This window comes from Equus asinus, chromosome 8 (genome assembly GCF_041296235.1).
Source record: "Equus asinus isolate D_3611 breed Donkey chromosome 8, EquAss-T2T_v2, whole genome shotgun sequence".
Classification (NCBI taxonomy): Eukaryota; Metazoa; Chordata; class Mammalia; order Perissodactyla; family Equidae; genus Equus; species Equus asinus.
In genome coordinates this window covers 22271007-22290273 of record NC_091797.1, presented here as the reverse complement: position 1 = coordinate 22290273, position 19267 = coordinate 22271007, and the positions used below count along the sequence as shown (strand labels likewise).

The window sequence follows — 19267 nt, the reverse complement described above, 5'->3', positions numbered from 1 at the left end:
TCATTTATTCCCCCTCCTCCATTACACGTGAAGAAGTGAGACAAGGGGATGGGGGAGGGGCTCGAAAAGAAAGGGGAGCAGCTTCAGTCTTTGCCCATATTATCCTTTCCTTTCTCCTCCCCCCGCAGTTGTTTGCTCCTGGTTTTTTCCCGGTCCAGTATGTACCATCCTCCCGCCCAAAAAACCAGTAACAGATAAAAGTGGAAGGCCATTTTATTAGAATTCGGGGATATCAGCTTTGGGCAGCAGCTGAGGGGAGCTTCACATAACTCTTCATAGGCGGCAACGGCCGAATCTTTCGGCCAGCCCAGCCCCCCTTGCGGTGCCATAGCCCGCTGTTAGGCCTTTTGCCCAGCCAGCGGTTCCGCCCAGCCTTGCCGATGACCCGTTTGTTATGATCAACGTTGGATACTCGACCTACTGTTGCTATGCATGTTTCCAGCACCTGACAGAGAAAGCAGATGGAGAATACACCATGGGGGGAAAGAGCCTGATACTGTTGAGGGCACGGACTCTTAGGAGGCTTCCTACACTCAGTGAGAGAAGGGAGAGAGCAGGGGAAAAGCACAACATAATTGAACCTGAGTGCAGGTCCTACTGTCGCTAAAAACCAGACACTGTTTCCTGTTCCATCATGGTATCAGCCTGACAAGGCGTGCCTAGTCACGTGGCAGAAAAGGACAGACCCAACTGGAGGCAGTGCCTAACATAAAACACCTGGGAGCTATCTTGGACAGGAAAGGTACGTTCCAAAAATCCCTTTTTTGCTGATCCATTCCACCTGTAGCCGCACACATACCTGCATCTGCCTCTTAGAGGGCAGCTGGATGATGGCTGTCCCATTCACCTTCCGCAGAAGCACACCACATGTCCCTGGGGAAGGGAGAAGCAGCTTTGCCACCCTCCACAAAGGAGGAGGTGGGGAACAGATTTACAGGGGGCCGTACCCCACACTGCCCTCGCTTTGCCCTTTGGGAGCAGATATACTGAAGCAGGATGCATGCAATGTTTTAGGTCAAAACACAAGCACCTCTTCACCCTCATTTTCCTTCTTTCTCTCTGCCAGCGGACCAGAGGTGGGCCCAGGCGTTCAGAGACTTTTGACCTCAGGTACTCTTTGGCCTTCCAAATTTTAAGACCCCAAGTAGCTCCTTTCCTCATACCTGCAGCTCGGATATACTGAGCTCCCCGGCCTGGCTCACTCTCCACATTGTTGATGAGGGTCCCTACTGGCAAGGCCCCAAGAGGATGTGCATCTCCTTCCCGAGCAGCCACTAAAAGATGGAATTTCATCAACACCAGAACCCTTGCAGCCTCCCAGCCCACACACACTTGGAAGCCATCTCTCACCTGCCATTCGGCCTATGTGGTCAGAGTTCAGGATTATATCTCCAGCCTGCATGTTTTCTGTGGCAATGATCCAGCGTTTCCGGCTACCCCCAGCAACCAGAGCTATGTCTGCTGACCTGTTCAGGATGAGGTTCAGGTGAGCAGACCGTCTAGGCAGCCCCACATTTGAAAAGCCACAGAGCAGTCATTCAGGCATGCCATTATCACTGCACGTCCCAAACTTGCCTACAGGGATCATAGCGGACAGTGATGACCTTCTCCTCAAAGGGTCCTGACTTGGTTTCCTGCTCAGGCCGGAAGCGTAGAAAGTCAATCATGCGATAACGTTGCTTGTGGCCCCCGCCAATACCATGCACCTTGATTCGGCCTGTGGTCAGGACAGTGGGGCGGGCGACATGACCCAGGTCAGACAAATCAGCTCCCAGCATTGGGAACAGGCCTGTCCCGGGCAGAGAGCACTGCTTCCCAACATTATGACACAAGAAGAAAATTATAAAAACTTGCACAACACAATGGGGTCAAAGAGGGTGGAGAAACATCTACAAGGAGCTGGGTAAAAACATAATTGTATGATATTGAAATTGGATAAAACTTCCAGATAAAATCTCTACAAATTACTGATTTCAGTAAGTTTACCGAGGATTTGAATAAGGATTCAGTAAGGATTACTGAGCATGTAAACAGTGCTCAGTTTTAACTTTTACAAATTTTTGAAGGGTGTGAAGAAAAATGTTGTGGAACTTCCTGTGTATGTCGTTTTCTTCAAGTACTTAGATTGTCTTTAGGAGTACAGACCACTTGTCTGTTGCTTTGAATTCTACTCTCGCTCTTACACATATACTATATGCAAGTCTCCTAAGTGCTTTTTAATTACATTCCTCTGCCTGTATCAATATATAGACCTAGGGTCCTACCATGGTTCCCCTGTTTACTGCTTAAATCCTCTTGCCCTTGCTCCCACCTGTGTGGTCTCGGCCCCCAGACTTTCTCATCTTCATTGGTGTAATGGTGTACTTGGTATGACTCTTCCAGGAAACAAAATTGGCACTAAGGGCCACAGAGGTAAGGACTGGGCGGCAGGGAAGCAACATCGAGGCAGAGGGCAGCTGGAGGAGAGCATTGTTTGTCACCTAGAGATAAACAAAAACCTCTTTCACTTTAAAGCTAATTGGAGGAAAAGCATCAGAGAACCAAGGGAGAGGGCACAGACCAAGTTTAGCTTGTAGCCCACTTCCTCCTTTAGCTGTCCCAAAACTCCACTCTTCACAGCTTGCACAGATACCAATGCAGAACATTTATCCAGGTGTGTGTGTTGATTACCTCTCCTCATTTGATCCTCTCATCTCTGAAGCATTTCTTCAATGGAATGTTCTCCCCTTGGTGCATTTCCTTCCAAATTTGGCTCAAAACTCTCTCCAGGAAACTTCTCCTTCCCTAAACAACTCCCTTCTCCTGAGGTGGTAACTTCCACAGATCCATGTACCACCATTAGCACCAATACCTTTTTGGCCATCTGCATTATGTTTCTGAGAGTTTTTCAGATTTGAATGGAGGGGTGGGATCATATCTGTCTTGTTCCCTGCTGCATTCCCAGCATTTCGGAGTAGGCTGCTTTGGTTCTGAATTTTAAGTATGCACCTGCCAAACTACCATCAGCCTGAAAGGTCTAGAGGGGCAAAATTTACAACTTCTCTTTTCTGTGACTCACTAATCACCCACTGGGGACCTTGTAATGCCTTCACTTTAGGCTTCTATTCTTGGTATCTAGCCCTGCATTCTCTAATCTCAGCAATAACTCATCCTTAATGCTTATCGATAATGGTTACGAGCCCAGGCTTTAAAGCCAGACTACCTAGCTCGGATAGTTGATACATCACCTTGGCCTGCTTATCAGTTTCCTCATATGCAAAATGGGAATAATAACTACCTCATAGAATCGTTGCAAGGAGTTCATTTATTTAAAACGTCTATTATTTATGCTTCGCCTATAATAGGCACTCAATAAATATCAGTTATTATTGAAACCTGTACGACTGGTGATTTGTAAAGCACTTTCGCCTCCAATAGCTCGGCTGAGGAATCCAGCGGCCCTGTGAGATAGCAACATTTACAGAGGAGAAAGCGGAGACTGAGAGTGACTTATCCAAAGTAACGGGCCGGCATGATTCTGACCAGGTTCGCGTCCCGCGCCTCCCATCCCCGGTGCCCCTTCTCCGGCACCCCGAACAGAAACAGCCTGATCTCCAGGAGGATTACCTGGGCGGCCTGGAGCAGGCTTGGGCCGGAGGCGGCAGCAGCCGGGGGCGTCAGGCTCAGAGAGCCCAGAGCGCGGGTCAGTACCCGCAGGGCCATGACGGTGGCCAAGCTCCGCTGAGTTCAGCACGCCACCGTTACCTTTAGCCAGACTGCCTGGCGCTCCTGGATGACGCTAACGGGTCCCGGTGGCGTCGCTCCATCGTGACGTAAAAAGAGGCAGGCAGAGAACCCGAGACCGAGTTGGATACACACCTCCTTTCCTCCCCAGCGTGTAGTCAGGGCCAATCCTCGGGCGGCTCCTAGGTCGCGTGACTGGGAAACAGGCCCCGCCCCTAGGAGCCGTCAAAACAATTGCCTCAAGCGGTAGCCATGATGGATTTAAAGGGGCAGCACCGGCCAGGGCGGCAGCGGGATCGACAGACTGCGGGTGAGTCTTTGAAGGTACCTCTGGGACTGAGGGTTGAGGTCCCGCTACCTCCTTCCCGCACTCCCGGACAGAGGGACAAACCCCCTTCGACCGATCTCAAACAACTCCAGACCTATTCAAAAACTCCGCCCCCTGCGATTCTTCCCGCCCCTCGGCGTCCAGACAGACAGACAGACGGCCTGCCCCGCCCCCTGCGCTAGTCTGTGGCCTCGGGATTGTCGGGCCCCTGCGTCCTTGCCCGCGACCCAGACCTCGGCAGTCCACCTGCACCTCCCCCGTCGCCCCCGCCCATCGCACTCCATCCCCACCCTAGGCCCCAGGGCAGGTCCACTGCCTGGGACACTTCTCAACCGCATTCCTGGGCCCAGGAGACTAACTCCCAGCGCCTCGTTTCCCTGTGACCCCGCAGCCGCTCAGCAGACCCGCCGTTCTTCCCTGCATCATCAGGCGTCTGGGAAGCACCCTAAGGTGACTCCTCTCAGAGCCTGTTAGTAGGTGATCATGACACAGACAAAGCCCTGGAAGTGCCTGGGCTAGGATTGACCAGGTCTCCCTCCACACCCTTTCCGAAACACGCCCCTTGCCGCAGGTCTCGCATCACGTCTCACTCCTTTCTTGCGAGAAAATAGCTCCCCAGGCCTGGGATGTGAGGTTGACTTGGGGAAGGAGGAGGGACGTTGGTCGTCTTTGAAGACCTGTAAGCAGGGCAAGGGAGGGTGTTTGTCCTGGGTGGGGCTCTGTGTCAGGTCCTCTGTGTGTCTGTGAAGTGGTAAGAGAAGGGGTGGGAACGCTGGACTTCTGGACTTTGGGCAGGGCAGATCCTTTTGAGTCCCTGGCTGCCGAATAGAGTTTCTTCCGGGCTCCGGCCTGCGCGCCACAGCCAAGGACTCTGCTGTGTATACCGGTAAGAGGACTTAAAAGATGAGAAACAAGGCTCTTTTGAGGAAGTAGGAAGACAGCCTGACACCTGGGGGGTGGGAAGTGTGGGTTGAAGGCTAGTGGGGAAGAGTCAGGGCTGACCAGGTTTGGAGATGCTGGGCTTAGCTCCGTGAGTGACGCAGCCTGAAGACCTTGAGCCTTCTGGGGCCCTCTCATCTGGGCCCTGCGATGAAGGCTCTTATTTTCGTCTTTTCCCTCTCTTCCCTGATTTAACTTTGAAACCTATTCCTTCCCTTTTTTCGAAACCTCTGCATTATTTTCTGTATATCTCCTGTCTGCTTTAACCCCCTTTCCTTTGCAACTCTCCCCAGACACCCTCTGTGTTCCCTATAGTGCTGTCTCTCATCTCCTGATTCCTTTTCCTAACCCAAGCTCTTTCTCCAACTCCTTTTCTGTTCTGTTCCTGAGTTCTAAAACCCTCTGCTAGTTCTCAGCACCTTTGTTCCTTCTATAGTCTTTTGTCATTCAAGTCAATTCTTCTCCCTCTCTCTCTCCCACACCTTAGCTTTGTGTTTAGTGTTGCTGACTCCCTCCTCCCTGGTCAGTCTCTCCAGTTAGACCAAAGGGTCACCCGTACTCTCTCTCGTCCCTTCACTTGGATCCCCACCACCCTCTAGCCAAGGGGCTCAGCCTGTCTTTCTTATCTTTACCCTGTTGAGCTCTGGCTGTTCTCTCTAGTCCAGGGAAGGTCCCTCGGCCAGGATGTCGGGCCTGGTATTGGGGCAGCGGGATGAGCCTGCAGGGCACCGGCTCAGCCAGGAGGAGATCCTGGGAAGCACGCGGCTGGTGAGCCAAGGCCTAGAGGCCCTACACAGTGAACACCAGGCTGTGCTGCAAAGTCTGTCCCATACCATCGAGTGTCTGCAGCAGGGAGGCCATGAAGAAGGGCTGGTGCACGAGAAGGCCCGGCAGCTGCGCCGTTCCATGGAAAACATCGAGCTGGGGCTGAGTGAGGCCCAGGTGAGAGGGAGGAGGTGGTACCACATGGCCCATGGAGCAGCAGTTGTCTGATTGGAGGTTTGGGATCACTTAGGATCTCCTTGTGCTAGATGCTTGCATTTATTCATTCAGTAAATATGGATTAGGCCCCTTCTATGTGCCCCGCATTGCTCTTCTGGGCACTGGAGACACGTCACTGAACACATCAGACAAAAAATCTTTGCCATCTTGGAATCTAGCTGGGGGAGGCAGACAATACACAAATAAATAAGTAAACGATTCAGCATGCCAGAATGATAATTGCTAAGGATAAAAATAAAGCAGGAAATAGATTAGGGAGCATGGAGAGAGGATACAATTTTCGATAGAGTGGTCAGAAAAAGCCTCACTGAAAAGGCGACATTTGAGCAAACATTTGAAGGTGAGAGAATGAGTCGTACAATAAATGGGGGAAGAGCATCCTCAGCAGAGCAGACAGCAAGTGCAAAGGCCCTGAACTGGAGCCTTCCCAGTGAGTTCAGTGAGGGGCCAGGGTAGCTGCAGTAGAGTAAATGAGGGGAAGCAAGATGGAGTTTGAGTGGTCATGGGGTTGGGGGAGTGGGGGACAGATCATGTGGAACTTGTAGGCCATCATAAGGGCTTTGCTTTTACTTTGAGTTAGATGGAAACTCTTGGAATGTTTTGAGCAGAGGAGTGATGTGGTCTAATTTAACATTGAAAATATGGGTTGAGAATGTACTCTAAGGAAACAAGGGCAGAAACAGGGAGGCCAGGGAGGAGGCTCCTGTAGTCATTCACTGTCAGTGGGAACTGACAGTGGCTTGGCCTAAGGTGGTGGCTATGGAGGTGGTGAGAAATTGGATTCAGGGTATATTTTGAAGGTAGAGCCACTGCTACCCAACCCTGCCTCCTGGCCCCTGCCAGTCTTCCTGCCTCCTGGTAGGCTCCCCTCCCGCCTATCCCTGAACACTCCTACCCAGGTGCTCACAGGATGTGCTTACCTAGGTGATGCTGGCGTTGGCCAGCCACCTGAGCACAGTGGAGTCGGAGAAACAGAAGCTGAGGGCTCAGGTACGGCGGCTGTGCCAGGAGAACCAGTGGCTCCGGGACGAGCTGGCGGGCACCCAGCAGCGGCTACAGCGCAGCGAACAGGCTGTGGCTCAGCTGGAGGAGGAAAAGAAGCACCTGGAGTTCCTGGGGCAACTGCGGCAGTACGATGAGGATGGGCACACGGCAGTAAGTGTGTGCAGGCAGGGCTGGCTGGTGGGTGGACAGCTGGGAGTCACCACAAACATGGGGACAATTGCTCCATCATGTGCAGGGGCCAGCAATGCTACACACCCTGCCCCCACCTGGCAGAATAGAGGTCCTGACACCAACTCCAGATGATAGCAAGGGGAAAACAACATTCACTCATTCAATCAACATTTAATTAAGTGACTACTATATATGCCAGGCCTTGTGCACTTGGCTGGGGATGCAGCAGTGAATGAGGCAGAGAGAGTCCTGCGCTCACAATGATAGGTATGTAGGGGGGAAACATATAAGCGCCTGGACAATTCCAATCCAGAATCCTAAGCACTACCATTAGGGAAAGCATTAGCCCAGTTGAGCAAGATCCTCTTAAAATTTGCTCTCAAAATGTGTGAAATTTAACCCTCACTCAAAAGACATTTATATATCTCTCTGCCTGAGGCAGTGCAAGAAGATGTATGTAGGGGAGATGTAAAGAACTATAAAAGAGATGGGGCTGGCCTGGTGGTGCATGGGTTAAGTTTGCACGTTCCACTTTGGTGGCCCGGGGTTCGCGGGTTCGGATCCTCGGTGCGGACATGGCAATGCTTGGCAAGCAATGCTGTGGCAGGCATTCCACATATAAAGTAGAGGAAGATGGGCACGGATGTTGGCTCAGGGCCAGTCTTCCTCAGCAAAAAGAAGAGGATTGGCAGCAGATGTTAGCTCAGGGCTAATCTTCCTAAAAAAAACCCCAAAAACAAAGAACTACAAAAGAGAGTTCTTGCCGTCTCAAGATTATAATGTGGCTGTAGGGACAAGGCTTACACATGAGAACACGTAGGTGACAATGCAAGTGCTTAGTGTTGGATGAATGGTTCAGTCAGTGTGGGAGGAATTCCAAGAATATAGGTTCCTGGGGGCTGGAATGGTCTGAGAAAGGCTGGCGGGTGAGGTGGGTAAGACTTAGGTTGGACTTTTCATTTGAATGGGTTAGGAGCTGGGATGGCTTTTGATGGATGGTGGAGAGTGAGGCACTTTCTAGACTCCAAGTGGGTGTGTGTCATAGATAAGACTCCAGGGCTGAAAAGCTAGTTTATCTCCAGGAAAGTGGGATGATTTGCATGGGACACATTGGTAAAGCTGGGCAGGAGGGTTGGAGGTGTTTGTACAAGGCAGCAGTGTCTGGTGGGGTAAAGCAAATTTGCCCAGTGTGGAAGAAAGGTGGACAGTGAGTGTTGGGCACTAAGTCCAGAGAGAGCAGTGGCAGATGATGGGTGCAAGGCTGAGCTAGACACTTTGGGTACATGTCAATCAGATCAGACACACTCCCTGCCCTCAGGAGAGACAGAACAGACCTGTAATCAATGTAAACACAGAGGAATCAGCACAGGGCTATAATTACAAGAACTGAGGGGGAGAGAGGTTGAGGCTGGAGAAGGAGGATGTGTAGGAAGGAAACTCTTGATGTGAAGGAAGGGAAAGTCATGAGATTTACAAACGAGAGAGGCCTGAGCTTGGCGAGACAGACACTGGCCTCCCAGGGCCAGGGACATGAACAAGAGTCTTCTAGGCCCCAGCTGCCAGTGATTTCATGGTTTAGAGTGGGCCTGAGGAGGCTACTGGGGATATCTTGGCCCAGACATGCTGCTGCTTCCCTTCCAGGAGGAGAAAGAGGGCGATGCCACCAAGGATTCCCTGGATGACCTCTTCCCCAATGAGGAGGAAGAAGACCCCAGCAATGGCTGTGAGTCTGCCTCTGGAGCTGGAGGGTGGAGAGGGGCAGCAGGAGGTTGGTCCCAGCCCTGGCCCCCCTGGACAAAGGATGCTCACCATTCAGAAATAAGTTCTCCACTTGCTCTGGAGATGGGCAGGGCCTGGGCTAGTACTTTGATTTCCTCAGCCTCCCCCTTATTTGTCAACATTTATGAAACACTTAACATGTTCCAGGCACCATGCTAGGCACTAGGGATACTGAGATGAGAATGACGCAAGTCCCCCCAATAAGGAGTTCACAGTTGAGGTGAGAATGACCCTCAAGTGGAAAAGCGTGAGCTCCTCAAGGGAAAGAACTAGGTCTTTCTTATCTTTGTATCCCTGGCTCATATTCATTAGTAAATGTTTGTTGAATGAATGAATTATTGGGTGAACCAACTGGATTGAGATGGGCACAGGTGTAAGGGAGTAGGCAAAAGAATAGCAGTTGAGGTGGGTCTCAGGAGAGAGCCTGGTTGGGGTGGGCACAGCCATGGAGCAAGACATGGAGTGGGGTAGGGAAGGCAGACAGGAAAGGGGAGAGGAAGGGTCCCCTGAGGGAGTTCTGTTCATTTTCTGGGATCGTTTAGTGTCCCGTGGCCAGGGTGCCCAGCACAGCGGATATGAGATCCCAGCAAGGTTGCGGACACTGCACAACTTGGTAATACAGTATGCAGCCCAGGGTCGCTATGAGGTGGCCGTGCCGCTCTGCAAGCAGGCGCTGGAGGACCTGGAGCGCACATCTGGCCGTGGCCACCCTGATGTCGCGACCATGCTCAACATCCTTGCTTTGGTGTATCGGTGAGTATAGCCCTCCTCCTCACCACAAATCTGCCTCCAGATTCCCACCTTGGTCCTCTTTTGGTTCCTATTCCTCCTCTCCACAAGGTCTCTCTTCTCCCTGCTGGGCCTCCCAGGTACACCCCACTGGGGGGCTTTCTCCTGTACCAGACCTCTCAGTCTTTCCATACTTGAGCCCTTGACCCCAGAGAATACTCATCTCTCAGGTTCTTTGCTTCTCCAGTCTCCTCTCTGGGGAGGGTGTCTTTCTCTCTCTGCTTCTGTCTCTTGTGTCCTATAACTTGTGGCCTCCTCTTGGCGTGGCAGTGTTTTGCATCCAGGTATGGGTGTGTTGGTGAACCCCTCTCACTGCTCATATCAGGCTTCCTGTCTCCTCATGGTGGTCCCCAATCCCTAAATGTACCTCAGTTGTCCTAAAGGGAAGGAGGACAGGAGATGGCTTGGGGGCAGACTTCAGGGTGACCCCTGTCACTTTTTTCCTTTTCCAGGGATCAGAATAAGTATAAAGAAGCTGCCCACCTGCTGAATGATGCCCTCAGCATCCGGGAGAGCACCCTGGGCCGGGACCACCCTGCTGTCAGTATTCCTTGCTCTCCTTCCCCCATGCTCTTTTGGCCCCCTTCTTTGTCCATCTGCTGCCCTCAGCCCACCCACTAGGGGTGCTCAGGAAGGAGGCATGAGGATTCCATTCTTCCAGGCACTGTCTACTGATCCAGTGGTTCTCAACTCTCTGAGACCCAATGATTCCTTCTTATAATGGATATTTTCCTGAAACTTAATTCATAGATAATGTAACCTACCCACACATATAAATTCCAAAAAAATTGAATGATACCCTATTAATATAAAAGAGAAACAAGGAAAGTAATTTATAATAAAATATCATATATAATACATTACAATAAAATAAAAATACAATATAGTAACAGTTGTAAGGAGTACAATTGTGCTCAAAGACATAATATAGTTGTCTGATATATAATGAATAACTTTAGATTTAGAAGAAATATTACCAGTAAGCCATTCTGTATAAGAACTACTAAAAAATGACAGAGCAGAAGTATTGGTAGATACGAGATTAAAATCCACTATTGGAATAAGTAATGACAGACCAGATTTGTTTGTATATGATAAGAGAAAGAAAGAAAAACCCTTAAGTAGGGGTAGCACGCCAAGACAAATAATAGATTTTCAAAGTGGAAAAAATGAGAAATAAGATGTTTTTGAACATGAGCTGAAAATAATGCCCTGTGTTATGACATGTGATAGGCAGGGATGATGTATCTCAGAAAAAATAACTCCTATCTTGATATTCCACTAAGTGTCAAAGCTTACATTCAGTGTTTGAATGTCTGGCAGGACATTCAAAAGTTGGCAGAGCTGTCGCACACATGCAGAACACCTGTGGCATCCTTGCCTCCCCAAAGGTGATACTGCCCCTAATCTTTATGGCAACCAAAAGAAACACCTCCAGAAATGTGTAAAAATCCCCCTAGAGGGCGATACCACCTCCAGAGAGAACCTCATATCAGGTTCAGCAGTTCCCCCTCCCCCACTCTGGCTAGGGTGGTAGAGTCCATTTCTCTTGGAGTTGTGCAGCATGGGGCCCTGCTGTGCGGTGGGAGGAACTTTGATTCTCAAGGTCCTTGAAAGCACCAGTGTCTCAGCGGACAGGCCTGTCTTCCTAGGTGGCTGCCACACTCAACAATCTGGCGGTTCTCTATGGCAAAAGGGGCAAATACAAGGAGGCGGAGCCACTGTGCCAGCGGGCACTGGAGATTCGAGAAAAGGTGCCTGTGCCCTCTCCCCATTCTTCCCTGCTGCTGTGGCCCCTCCTCCACTGTCTTCTGGTCTAACCTCCTCCCTCACTTCTTTTTTTCTCACCCCCTATCTTTGCCTTGTTCTCACCTCTATTGTTCCCTTCCCCCTTCACCCGTCATGGGCACGTGCAAGCACATGCACACACACACACGCACATAATTGTAGCCATCTATTGCTCCTTTGCTCCCCTTCAGGTCCTGGGCACTGACCACCCAGATGTGGCAAAGCAGCTGAACAACCTGGCCCTGTTGTGCCAAAACCAGGGCAAGTATGAGGCCGTGGAACGCTATTACCGGCGGGCCCTGGCCATCTATGAGGGGCAGCTGGGGCCGGACAACCCTAATGTAGCCCGGACCAAGAACAACCTGGTAAGGGAGGAAGGGGAAGCATCATAGTCTGGTACACTAACCTCAGTGCCTTTGCGCTCATCTCTGGGGCAGAGGGATCTGCTCCATGCCAGCTGGATGGCAGAAATTCCATAGCCTCTTGGGAGTGGAGTGGGAACGCTTGACCCTGCAGCTAGAAAAGGAGATGTGGGGAGGATCTCCGGGGAAAGTCATAAAGAGACCAAGAAGTGGACATCCCTGAGCTTGACTGAGACCTTGTCTCCATCTCTTGCTCCGGTGTTTTTACCTTCCTGCCCCCAGGCTTCCTGTTACCTGAAACAGGGCAAATATGCCGAGGCTGAGACACTCTACAAAGAGATCCTGACCCGTGCTCATGTGCAGGAGTTTGGGTCTGTGGATGGTGAGTGGTGAGGGCCTGGGGAGGGAACTGCAGAGAGGAAAAAAAATGCAGACCAGAGGTGGGGGGTTAGGCCACAGTGGTTCCCAGGGCGAGCCAGACCCCTTTAGTCCAGTCCTGTGGACCTCTGGGTCCTGGCTCCCCCATATTGTCCAGCTCTGTTCTTTAACCTTGCCACCCCTTCCCATGTATCACCTCCAGACGACCACAAGCCCATCTGGATGCATGCAGAGGAGCGGGAGGAGATGAGCAAAGTGAGTGCAGGGGGCCAGCCTGGGGAGCACGAGGCAACCAGGGCCTCTGTCTTACTCCTGGCACTAGCCCAGCTCCTTACTTCCCACCCGAGCACCAGCCCCAGATGCATGGTGCCTTCCCCAGCCCTGCCTGCACCCCAGCATCTCTGTTCTTTCATCTCTGGCTTCCCCTCCCTCTCTGTCCTCCTGCAGAGCCGGCATCGTGAGGGTGGCACACCCTACGCTGAGTATGGAGGCTGGTACAAGGCCTGCAAAGTGAGCAGGTGAGCAGCCAGTGAGAAGCTGGTTTGGCCTCCGATGTTCTCCATCCAATCCCTGATCCTGGCCTCCTGGACCTTTTCCCTCCTTCCCTTTGACTTTCCCTCTGCCTTAGCTCTGCTCCAGCTCTCTCCTATTTCTTTTCTGAACCCATCCTCACTTCCTTCCCTGGTCTCACCTCCCATAGCCCCACAGTGAACACTACTCTGAGAAACCTAGGAGCTCTGTACAGGCGCCAGGGAAAGCTGGAGGCAGCTGAGACCCTGGAGGAATGTGCCCTGCGTTCCCGGAAACAGGTCAGAGACTAGGAGGGGAAGGAGGGCCTGGAGGGTAGGGCCCTGGGGATGGGGGACCACTGAGGCTTCTTGTGAGTCTTTGAAGAACAAGAGGAGAGGCTGAAGAGGAAGACAGAGAAAGGAAGGTGAGACACTCTTGTGGTTATGGTTGTTTTCAAGTGTGTTCTTACCCTCCATCTGCTCTTTGAGGTCAAGACTCCAAGTTTCACTTCACTAAATGGACTATTAGAAGGGAAGCCCTGCTCTTTCACAGAATCTACTGAGGAGGGGCATGGGGGGTGTAGGTGAGGGGGTTGAGGGTGAGAGGAGCCCTAAGTCAGAGTTTCTCAAATTGCTGGTCTTGACTCAGTGGGTCATGAAATCAATTCAGTGTGGGCCATGGCTAAAAACATACATGTATCTATATGTAGGAATGCATTGCAAATAGAAAGGGTGAGTATCGTTCCAGGATGTATGTACTGGGACATCACAAGGAAAAATGTTTTCCTTGCTGTGGCCGATGGTGAAAAAAACTTTGAAAGCCCCATCCTGAGGAGTTCGGGAGTGGGAAGTCCCAGCTCCTTCCTTTTCCTTCCAGGGCACTGACCCTATCAGCCAGACCAAGGTGGCTGAGCTGCTTGGGGAGGGTGACAGTGGAAGAACCTCCCAGGAGGGCTCTGGGGGCAGTGTGAAATTCGAGGGAGGTGAAGATGCCTCTGTGGCTGTGGAGTGGTCAGGGGTAAGTCTGGTTATTGCCCCTTGGTCTGTCCTGCCCCGTCCTGCTGGTGGTGGTGAGAGGCTCTGAGCCTGTCCAGGCAGGACATGAGGGCATGTTGTCCCCATTCCAATGACCCTAAACCTCTCAGGGGCATCTCTGCAAGCCAGCTATCGTCAGGGCTCTTGTTTTCACTCACAGGGCTTTTTGGGGGAGGGGAGATGTGTGCAGAATAAATGGCAGGAGTAGACTCAGAAGCCAGTCTGTGTGGGATCCCCTTAGCTTTTGTTCCCTATCCCTCTCTGCCAGGATGGCAGTGGGACTCTGCAGAGGAGTGGCTCTCTGGGCAAGATTCGGGATGTCCTTCGTAGAAGCAGCGAACTCCTGGTGAGGAAGCTCCAAGGGACTGAGCCTCGGCCCTCCAGGTACACAGTGAGACTGAGATATGGCACAGCAGGCAAGTAAGCCCTTGCCTCCAGCTCCTCTTGGCTCCTCTTCTCTGGAGGAGAAGTTTGTTGGAGAGAAACATGGAGGAAGTCAATGGCATGGCCACGGAGAGAGAGTTTGGGAAAAATGGGTGCCCCAGGGGGAAAACAAATACCTGAGGAGATGCTGGTTACTGATGAAGATAAGAGTCTGTGTGTGTTTATGTGTTGGGGCCGTCGGATGGTAGGGAGTCAGTGATTTGATTCTCTGTGGCAGTGTGCAAGGGGCCCGGAGCTTTAGAGCCACTCATGGGGAAGAGAAGAGGCCTCAGTTCTTTCTTTTTCCATTGTAGCAGCAACATGAAGCGGGCAGCCTCCTTAAACTATCTGAACCAACCCAATTCAGCACCCCTCCAGGTAAGAGTAGTGCTGTGAGCATGTGGGTGGGTGAGAAAGGACAGCCACAGAGCCAGCCCAGCAGGAGTTAGGGAAGAGGGGAGAGTCATCTGGGATGAAGACTCTAGCCAGGGAATTGGAGTTGGGCAGACAGCAATTGGACAGCCAGCTCGTTGGGGGTGGTGACCACCAGGGAACAGTTTCGGGCCAGAGATAGTGGCAAATAAATTAACCAAGAGGGGAACAGGAATTGATGTTCTCTAAACTGGTACTTTGGAATTATGACTAATTCAAGAAGGATTTGGGGAGGGGCCGACCCAGCGGTGTAGTGGTTAAGTTTGTGTGCTCTGCTTTGGCAGCCTGGAGTTCATGGGTTCAGATCCTGGGCATGGACCTACACACCGCTCATCAAGCCAGGCTGTGGCAGCATCCCATATACAAAATAGAGAAAGCTTGGCACAGATGTTAGCTCAGGGCCAATCTTCCTCACACACACACACAGAATAATTTGGGGATACTAATTGCTCTTCTTCCTGCAGCCACCATACTCCTCACCCTGGGGACTCATAGTAGATGAGAAGGGCAAAAGAAAAAAAGTATTAAATCATCTCTATTTGAGAAAACAGTAATGATATTTTAAGGGGAAATAACCAACTGTATCAACACATTCAAAGTATATGCCAGTATTCATGTGGCTCTTCCAGGTATTTCTCCACCAGAGCATTGTCTTCTAGAAAACCCTAGCAAAGGCTAAACAAAGCCCTAGAGCTTGGGGTTGAGGTTACAGGTTCCATCCTAGGTCCAGAGGTAGATTGCAGCCATGAGATGGACAGACTCCAGCGGACAGTCTTTGGGAGGCTGAGGTGCCTGGGCTGATGGCATGGTATTGTCTGTTTCAGGTCTCCCGGGGTCTCAGTGCCAGCACTATGGACCTCTCTTCAAGCAGCTGACAATCAACCCACCCCCCAGGTCTGCTGGGTCCCCCCACAGCCCTTACAGCATTCCCTATTGCTCCTGGCTCTTCCAACCCCAAGGTGGGACAGTGAAGGGGGAGCAGTTAACCAGAAGATTTGCTGCTGCCCTTAGGGTCTCGGCTCCCTCCTCAGGAATCCCCCCCAGGAAGGACCCTCAGGACGTCCTTTCCCCACCCTGTGGTCCTCTAGAGTAGCTAGCTCTAAGGTTCCCAAGGTGGGTAAGGAGCAGGTACGCACCTCAGAGATGCAGCCTGCTGCTGGCTTTTCTGTCAGAGGGTTTGGGGCTGGCCAGCCAAGCTGCCTTGCTCTGGCCTCTCTTGTTCCCTCGGCTGCCTCACTTCAGGTCCATGTATTTCACTTTTCTTAAATAAAAGAATCAGGTAACCAGTCTGCCACTTGAGTCCTGATTGAAGAGGGTAGGAAGCACGGGTTGTGTTGGGGCCCTTCACAGAAGGGTGAGGGGCATTGATGGATAGGGCATAGGAGGAGTGTTGATTCTTGGATCTCTCCTCTCTTCCTTCCCCTGTTGTATCCTCTCCAGCAGGGCCATCAGGAAGGCATCTGGGGGATGGGGGAGGAGGCCCACAACCCAAGGAGAAGGTGCTGTGGACTGGGTTGTCAGGGACATGTGGTGGCCATGTGGCAGGACCCTGGAGTCCTGGCGCCACTGCTCCTGGCCTGTGAGGCCCTCTGTGGCTGCCCCTCCTCCTCCCAGCTGCTTGGGGGAAGGGAGGTCTAAGCAGGCCTGGGGGGGCCCTCCGGAGCCAGAGGGGGACCAGGCACTCACTATCCATCCCTTCTCAGCATATCCTGGAGGCCTGAGCAGCAGCTGGGGCCCATCTTCTAAAGCTTGACTCCTCCTGACCCGCCTCCTACACCCCTTGCTGCTTTCACAACAAAGAAAGAATGTGGGGGTGGTGGCGCTGGGGGGGGGGGGGTGCCTGGAACAAGGGCTGTGCTGGGCCTCCCCACAGCTGGAGACTTGGCCATGCCCTGACACAGCCCAGACTGCCTGGAGATGGACTTGGGATGAATTTGTCAGTTTAACAGCCTTCACCCGGCCGTTCAGAGCCCAGTCTTTTTCTACCTTTGGGTTCAGATTGGTCCAGAGCCGAAGCAGACCACAGCCACGCGCTGGTCCCTCACTTCTCGAGGCTCCATCTCTCCTAGGGCTCCACAGTATCTCCAGGTTTACCTTGCTTGGGGACACCAAGGACACCTTTCTGTTCTAGGTCTCCCTCAGGATTTCAAGTTGCTGAGAAGTGATTCAGATCCCACGTTTTCCTCCCTTACCCCGAGAATTTGGGGGAACTGTTGGTGAGAGCCCTCAGGAAGGCCCAGAACCGACTGTCCTCCCTAGGGACCAAGGAATCATAAAGTCACTTTGGTTCCCCTGAGTCCCTGCAGTCTAGGCGGCAGGCACAGTCTGCGCTCCCCAACCTCGCTCAGGTCCCCATACATCCCGGGGCTTCGCTCCCTCGGTCCCTCATCCATCTCCAGACCCCACCCCCAACCACGAGCTCCTCCCCGCCACGGCGGGGAGGGGGCGTCGGAGGGGCGGGGCTTGGCGGCGGCCGGCGGGGAGGGGGCGTCGCGGGGCGGGGCTTGGCGGCGGCGGCGGCGGCGCGCGAGCACTAGGAGGTGCGGGCGCGCGCGGCTCCGGCTCGGGACGCCTCGGGCTCGGGCTCCGGCGGTGGCGGCTGCAGCGGACCCCGCGCTCCAGTGCGCTCGGCCTCCTGGGCCCGCCGCGGAGCGCAGTCGGCGCGCCAGCCCGCTCCTTCCCCCGAGCCCGCAGCGATGGGAGCTGCGCGGGGAGCCCCAAGCCGCCCCCGCCGGCTGCCTCTGCTCAGCGTCCTGCTGCTGCCGCTGCTGGGTGGTGAGTCCCAGCGCGCTGGGGGAACCGGGCTCGGGAAGCGCGGGAGCCCCGCGGGCAGGAGGGGCGCCGGGAAGGTGGTGGGGGTGGCTGGAGCGAGGAAGACACCTTGGAGTGCTGGAGAGGCTCGCTGGGGCTGCGCGGTCCCGGCGCCTGGGCGGTGGCGAAGCCCCCGCGGACTCGGTTGGGGCCCCTCTCCCACCCGCGCCCACGAGGACGCGTTTCCAGCCTCCAGAGTTTTCCCGGCCTGCGCGGAGAGTTTGCTCGGGAACTGCCGGGAGTTGCGGGCTCCCGGGCCCTGGTAGGGAGTTTCTTTTCGGGAGAGGAACGACTGCCCCCCACTTAGGAGGCTGCAGTGAGGTGACTGGAGGCGGGGGGCACGGTGTCCCCCGTCAGGCTCAGCCTAGGTGAGGGAGGCCGGCCTGGGGCCGGATTCGGGACCGACCTGCGGCGCGCGGGGCGCGGAGCTTTGTTACCTACGCCGGCCGACGCTCCCGGCTTCCCTCCTCCAAGTTCCTGGGCCAAGCGGGCACCCCTGATGGCCCTGCTGGGGAGGGCGGAGGAAGGGAAGAATTAGGGGTCACCTCATCTCCTCCTGCTCCTGGGCCCGAGCCCTGAGCCCACTCCCAGCCAGGGTCGAATCCGGGGAGCAGAGAGTCCCAGGCTGTCGCGGTGACTAACGTGTGAAGGCCGCTGCCAAAATCGGGCATGGCCGGCCTGCAAAGGTGCGGACGGGGTTTGTTCTGCCCCTTCCTGGATTTCCATCCTATCTCTCGTCGCCGGCGAAAGGAAATCTCTCATTCTACGGGTAGAAAGGGAAAAAGAGTTCATTCTGTCTTTTCTTGGAGGGCCTCAGCATTTTGATGAGGGTGTGGCCCGCATCCCCAGGGCGGACAGGACCTGAGCCCCACTCCCCCCCTCCCCCCACCTCGCCACATTATTTCTAGGCTTGGTTACACCTGAGAGTTACTACTGAGGTGTTGAAGTGCGTTACAGGAAAGCAGCAAGCTGCCCGCACACCCCACACAGCCTGGACTGGAAATATGCTCCCTGTCCCCCCAAACACAAAATCTTTGGTGATGATCCTGGCCGCACACCTCTCTGGGGGACCTTTGCCCAGGGGACCTGGTTCTAGCTTATCACTTTCCCACTTCTTTGAAGAGTGGCCGTGGTGGTGGTGGTGGGGGGGGGGGGGGGGCTGGGTAGGGAATTGCCCTTTCTGACATCGCCCTGGCCTGCCAGCTGTTTGAGGGGTTTTGGTGCTGATGGAATCAACCTCTCCCCCACCCCTAGTTGTAAATGGAGAGGTAATTGTAACCCAGGACGCAGAGGTACGAACAAGGTCCGGGAATGTGTAGGAGGTGTTTCTGGAGCTGCCCTGTGTTCCTTGTGATGTGCGGGGTGGTTATTGCTCATGGCAGAACCCACATCTGCTCCCAGAGGAAGTATGGAAGTTTTTTGTGCAGCTGGGATCGGGGGCCCAGCCATATGGGTGAGCAGCCTCAGCTCACAGGCTTCCTAGGTTGGCCGGCTGTTTGGGTTTTGGTGTGCCAGTCGCCCGATATGGCTGCCTTCCTTGCTGATGTTTGGAGTTCTGGAGTCTAGGGAAGATTCTGGTGGAGACAGGGCTCTTGTTCAACAAATGCTAAATTCCTAAATTCCTTCCGTGAGAAGACGACTCTGATGTTAATCGATGTTAATCCGGTGACGGGTGTTTAGTGGAGGGGGAGTCGTGTGGGGGGAAGTTAGGGCAGGCTAAGGGCTTGGGACTGGAGGTCTGGAATCTCCTCTGGGGGTGGGGAGATGTCTTGTGCTCAACAAAGGAACATTTT

The 19267-nt window shown here is 53.4% G+C and overlaps 3 protein-coding genes across 8 annotated transcripts in view; 2 read left to right on the top strand and 1 right to left on the bottom strand.

The window, feature by feature from the left end:
- Positions 1–195: 195 nt before the first annotated feature.
- On the bottom strand, positions 196–4175 carry MRPL2 (mitochondrial ribosomal protein L2). Its single transcript, XM_014837402.3, has 7 exons — positions 3607–4175; positions 2312–2480; positions 1576–1717; positions 1351–1466; positions 1164–1274; positions 800–873; positions 196–445 (listed from the first exon to the last, which is right to left on the bottom strand). The coding sequence occupies exons 1-7, from the start codon at positions 3700–3702 to the stop codon at positions 233–235; spliced, it is 921 nt and encodes a 306-aa protein (XP_014692888.1). The 5' UTR covers positions 3703–4175; the 3' UTR covers positions 196–232.
- KLC4 (kinesin light chain 4) lies at positions 3924–15950 on the top strand. Of its 5 annotated transcripts, XM_070514923.1 has the most exons (17): positions 3983–4033; positions 4623–4730; positions 5651–5932; positions 6917–7147; positions 8810–8891; positions 9490–9700; positions 10189–10276; positions 11389–11490; positions 11716–11889; positions 12169–12268; positions 12467–12519; positions 12712–12782; positions 12965–13073; positions 13651–13791; positions 14077–14192; positions 14546–14609; positions 15488–15950. In XM_070514923.1, exons 3-17 carry the CDS (start codon positions 5675–5677, stop codon positions 15536–15538), a joined length of 1851 nt encoding a protein of 616 aa, XP_070371024.1. In that variant the 5' UTR covers positions 3983–4033; positions 4623–4730; positions 5651–5674; the 3' UTR covers positions 15539–15950. The 5 variants fall into 5 exon arrangements, with proteins under 5 accessions (XP_014692885.3, XP_070371024.1, XP_070371026.1 ...); XM_014837399.3 differs by lacking the exon at positions 4623–4730 and having other exon boundaries at positions 3924–4033; XM_070514925.1 differs by lacking the exon at positions 4623–4730 and having other exon boundaries at positions 5284–5932.
- A 1212-nt stretch (positions 15951–17162) lies between these two features.
- PTK7 (protein tyrosine kinase 7 (inactive)) overlaps positions 17163–19267 on the top strand; it is a 58106-nt gene continuing 56001 nt past the window's right edge. For both annotated transcript variants that reach the window (XM_070514920.1, XM_014837403.3), the window contains exon 1: positions 17163–17438. In XM_070514920.1, the coding sequence (XP_070371021.1) occupies positions 17360–17438 (79 nt within the window). In that variant the 5' untranslated portion in view covers positions 17163–17359. The remainder of the gene's footprint in view (positions 17439–19267) is intronic.

Bases quoted from the DNA above. Each gene is read 5' to 3' on its own strand.
- MRPL2 (XM_014837402.3), bottom strand. From the start codon at position 3,702: ATGGCCCTGCGGGTACTGACCCGCGCTCTGGGCTCTCTGAGCCTGACG. The intron at 1,718-2,311 runs GTGGGAGCAAGG...TCCTGACCACAG, and splicing joins TGGGGGCCGAGACCACACAG to GCCGAATCAAGGTGCATGGT. The intron at 874-1,163 runs GTATGAGGAAAG...TCCCTTCCCCAG, and splicing joins TCAGTATATCCGAGCTGCAG to GGACATGTGGTGTGCTTCTG.
- KLC4 (XM_014837399.3), top strand. From the start codon at position 5,675: ATGTCGGGCCTGGTATTGGGGCAGCGGGATGAGCCTGCAGGGCACCGG. The intron at 12,520-12,711 runs GTGAGTGCAGGG...GTCCTCCTGCAG, and splicing joins AGCGGGAGGAGATGAGCAAA to AGCCGGCATCGTGAGGGTGG. The intron at 13,074-13,650 runs GTCAGAGACTAG...TTTTCCTTCCAG, and splicing joins CCCTGCGTTCCCGGAAACAG to GGCACTGACCCTATCAGCCA.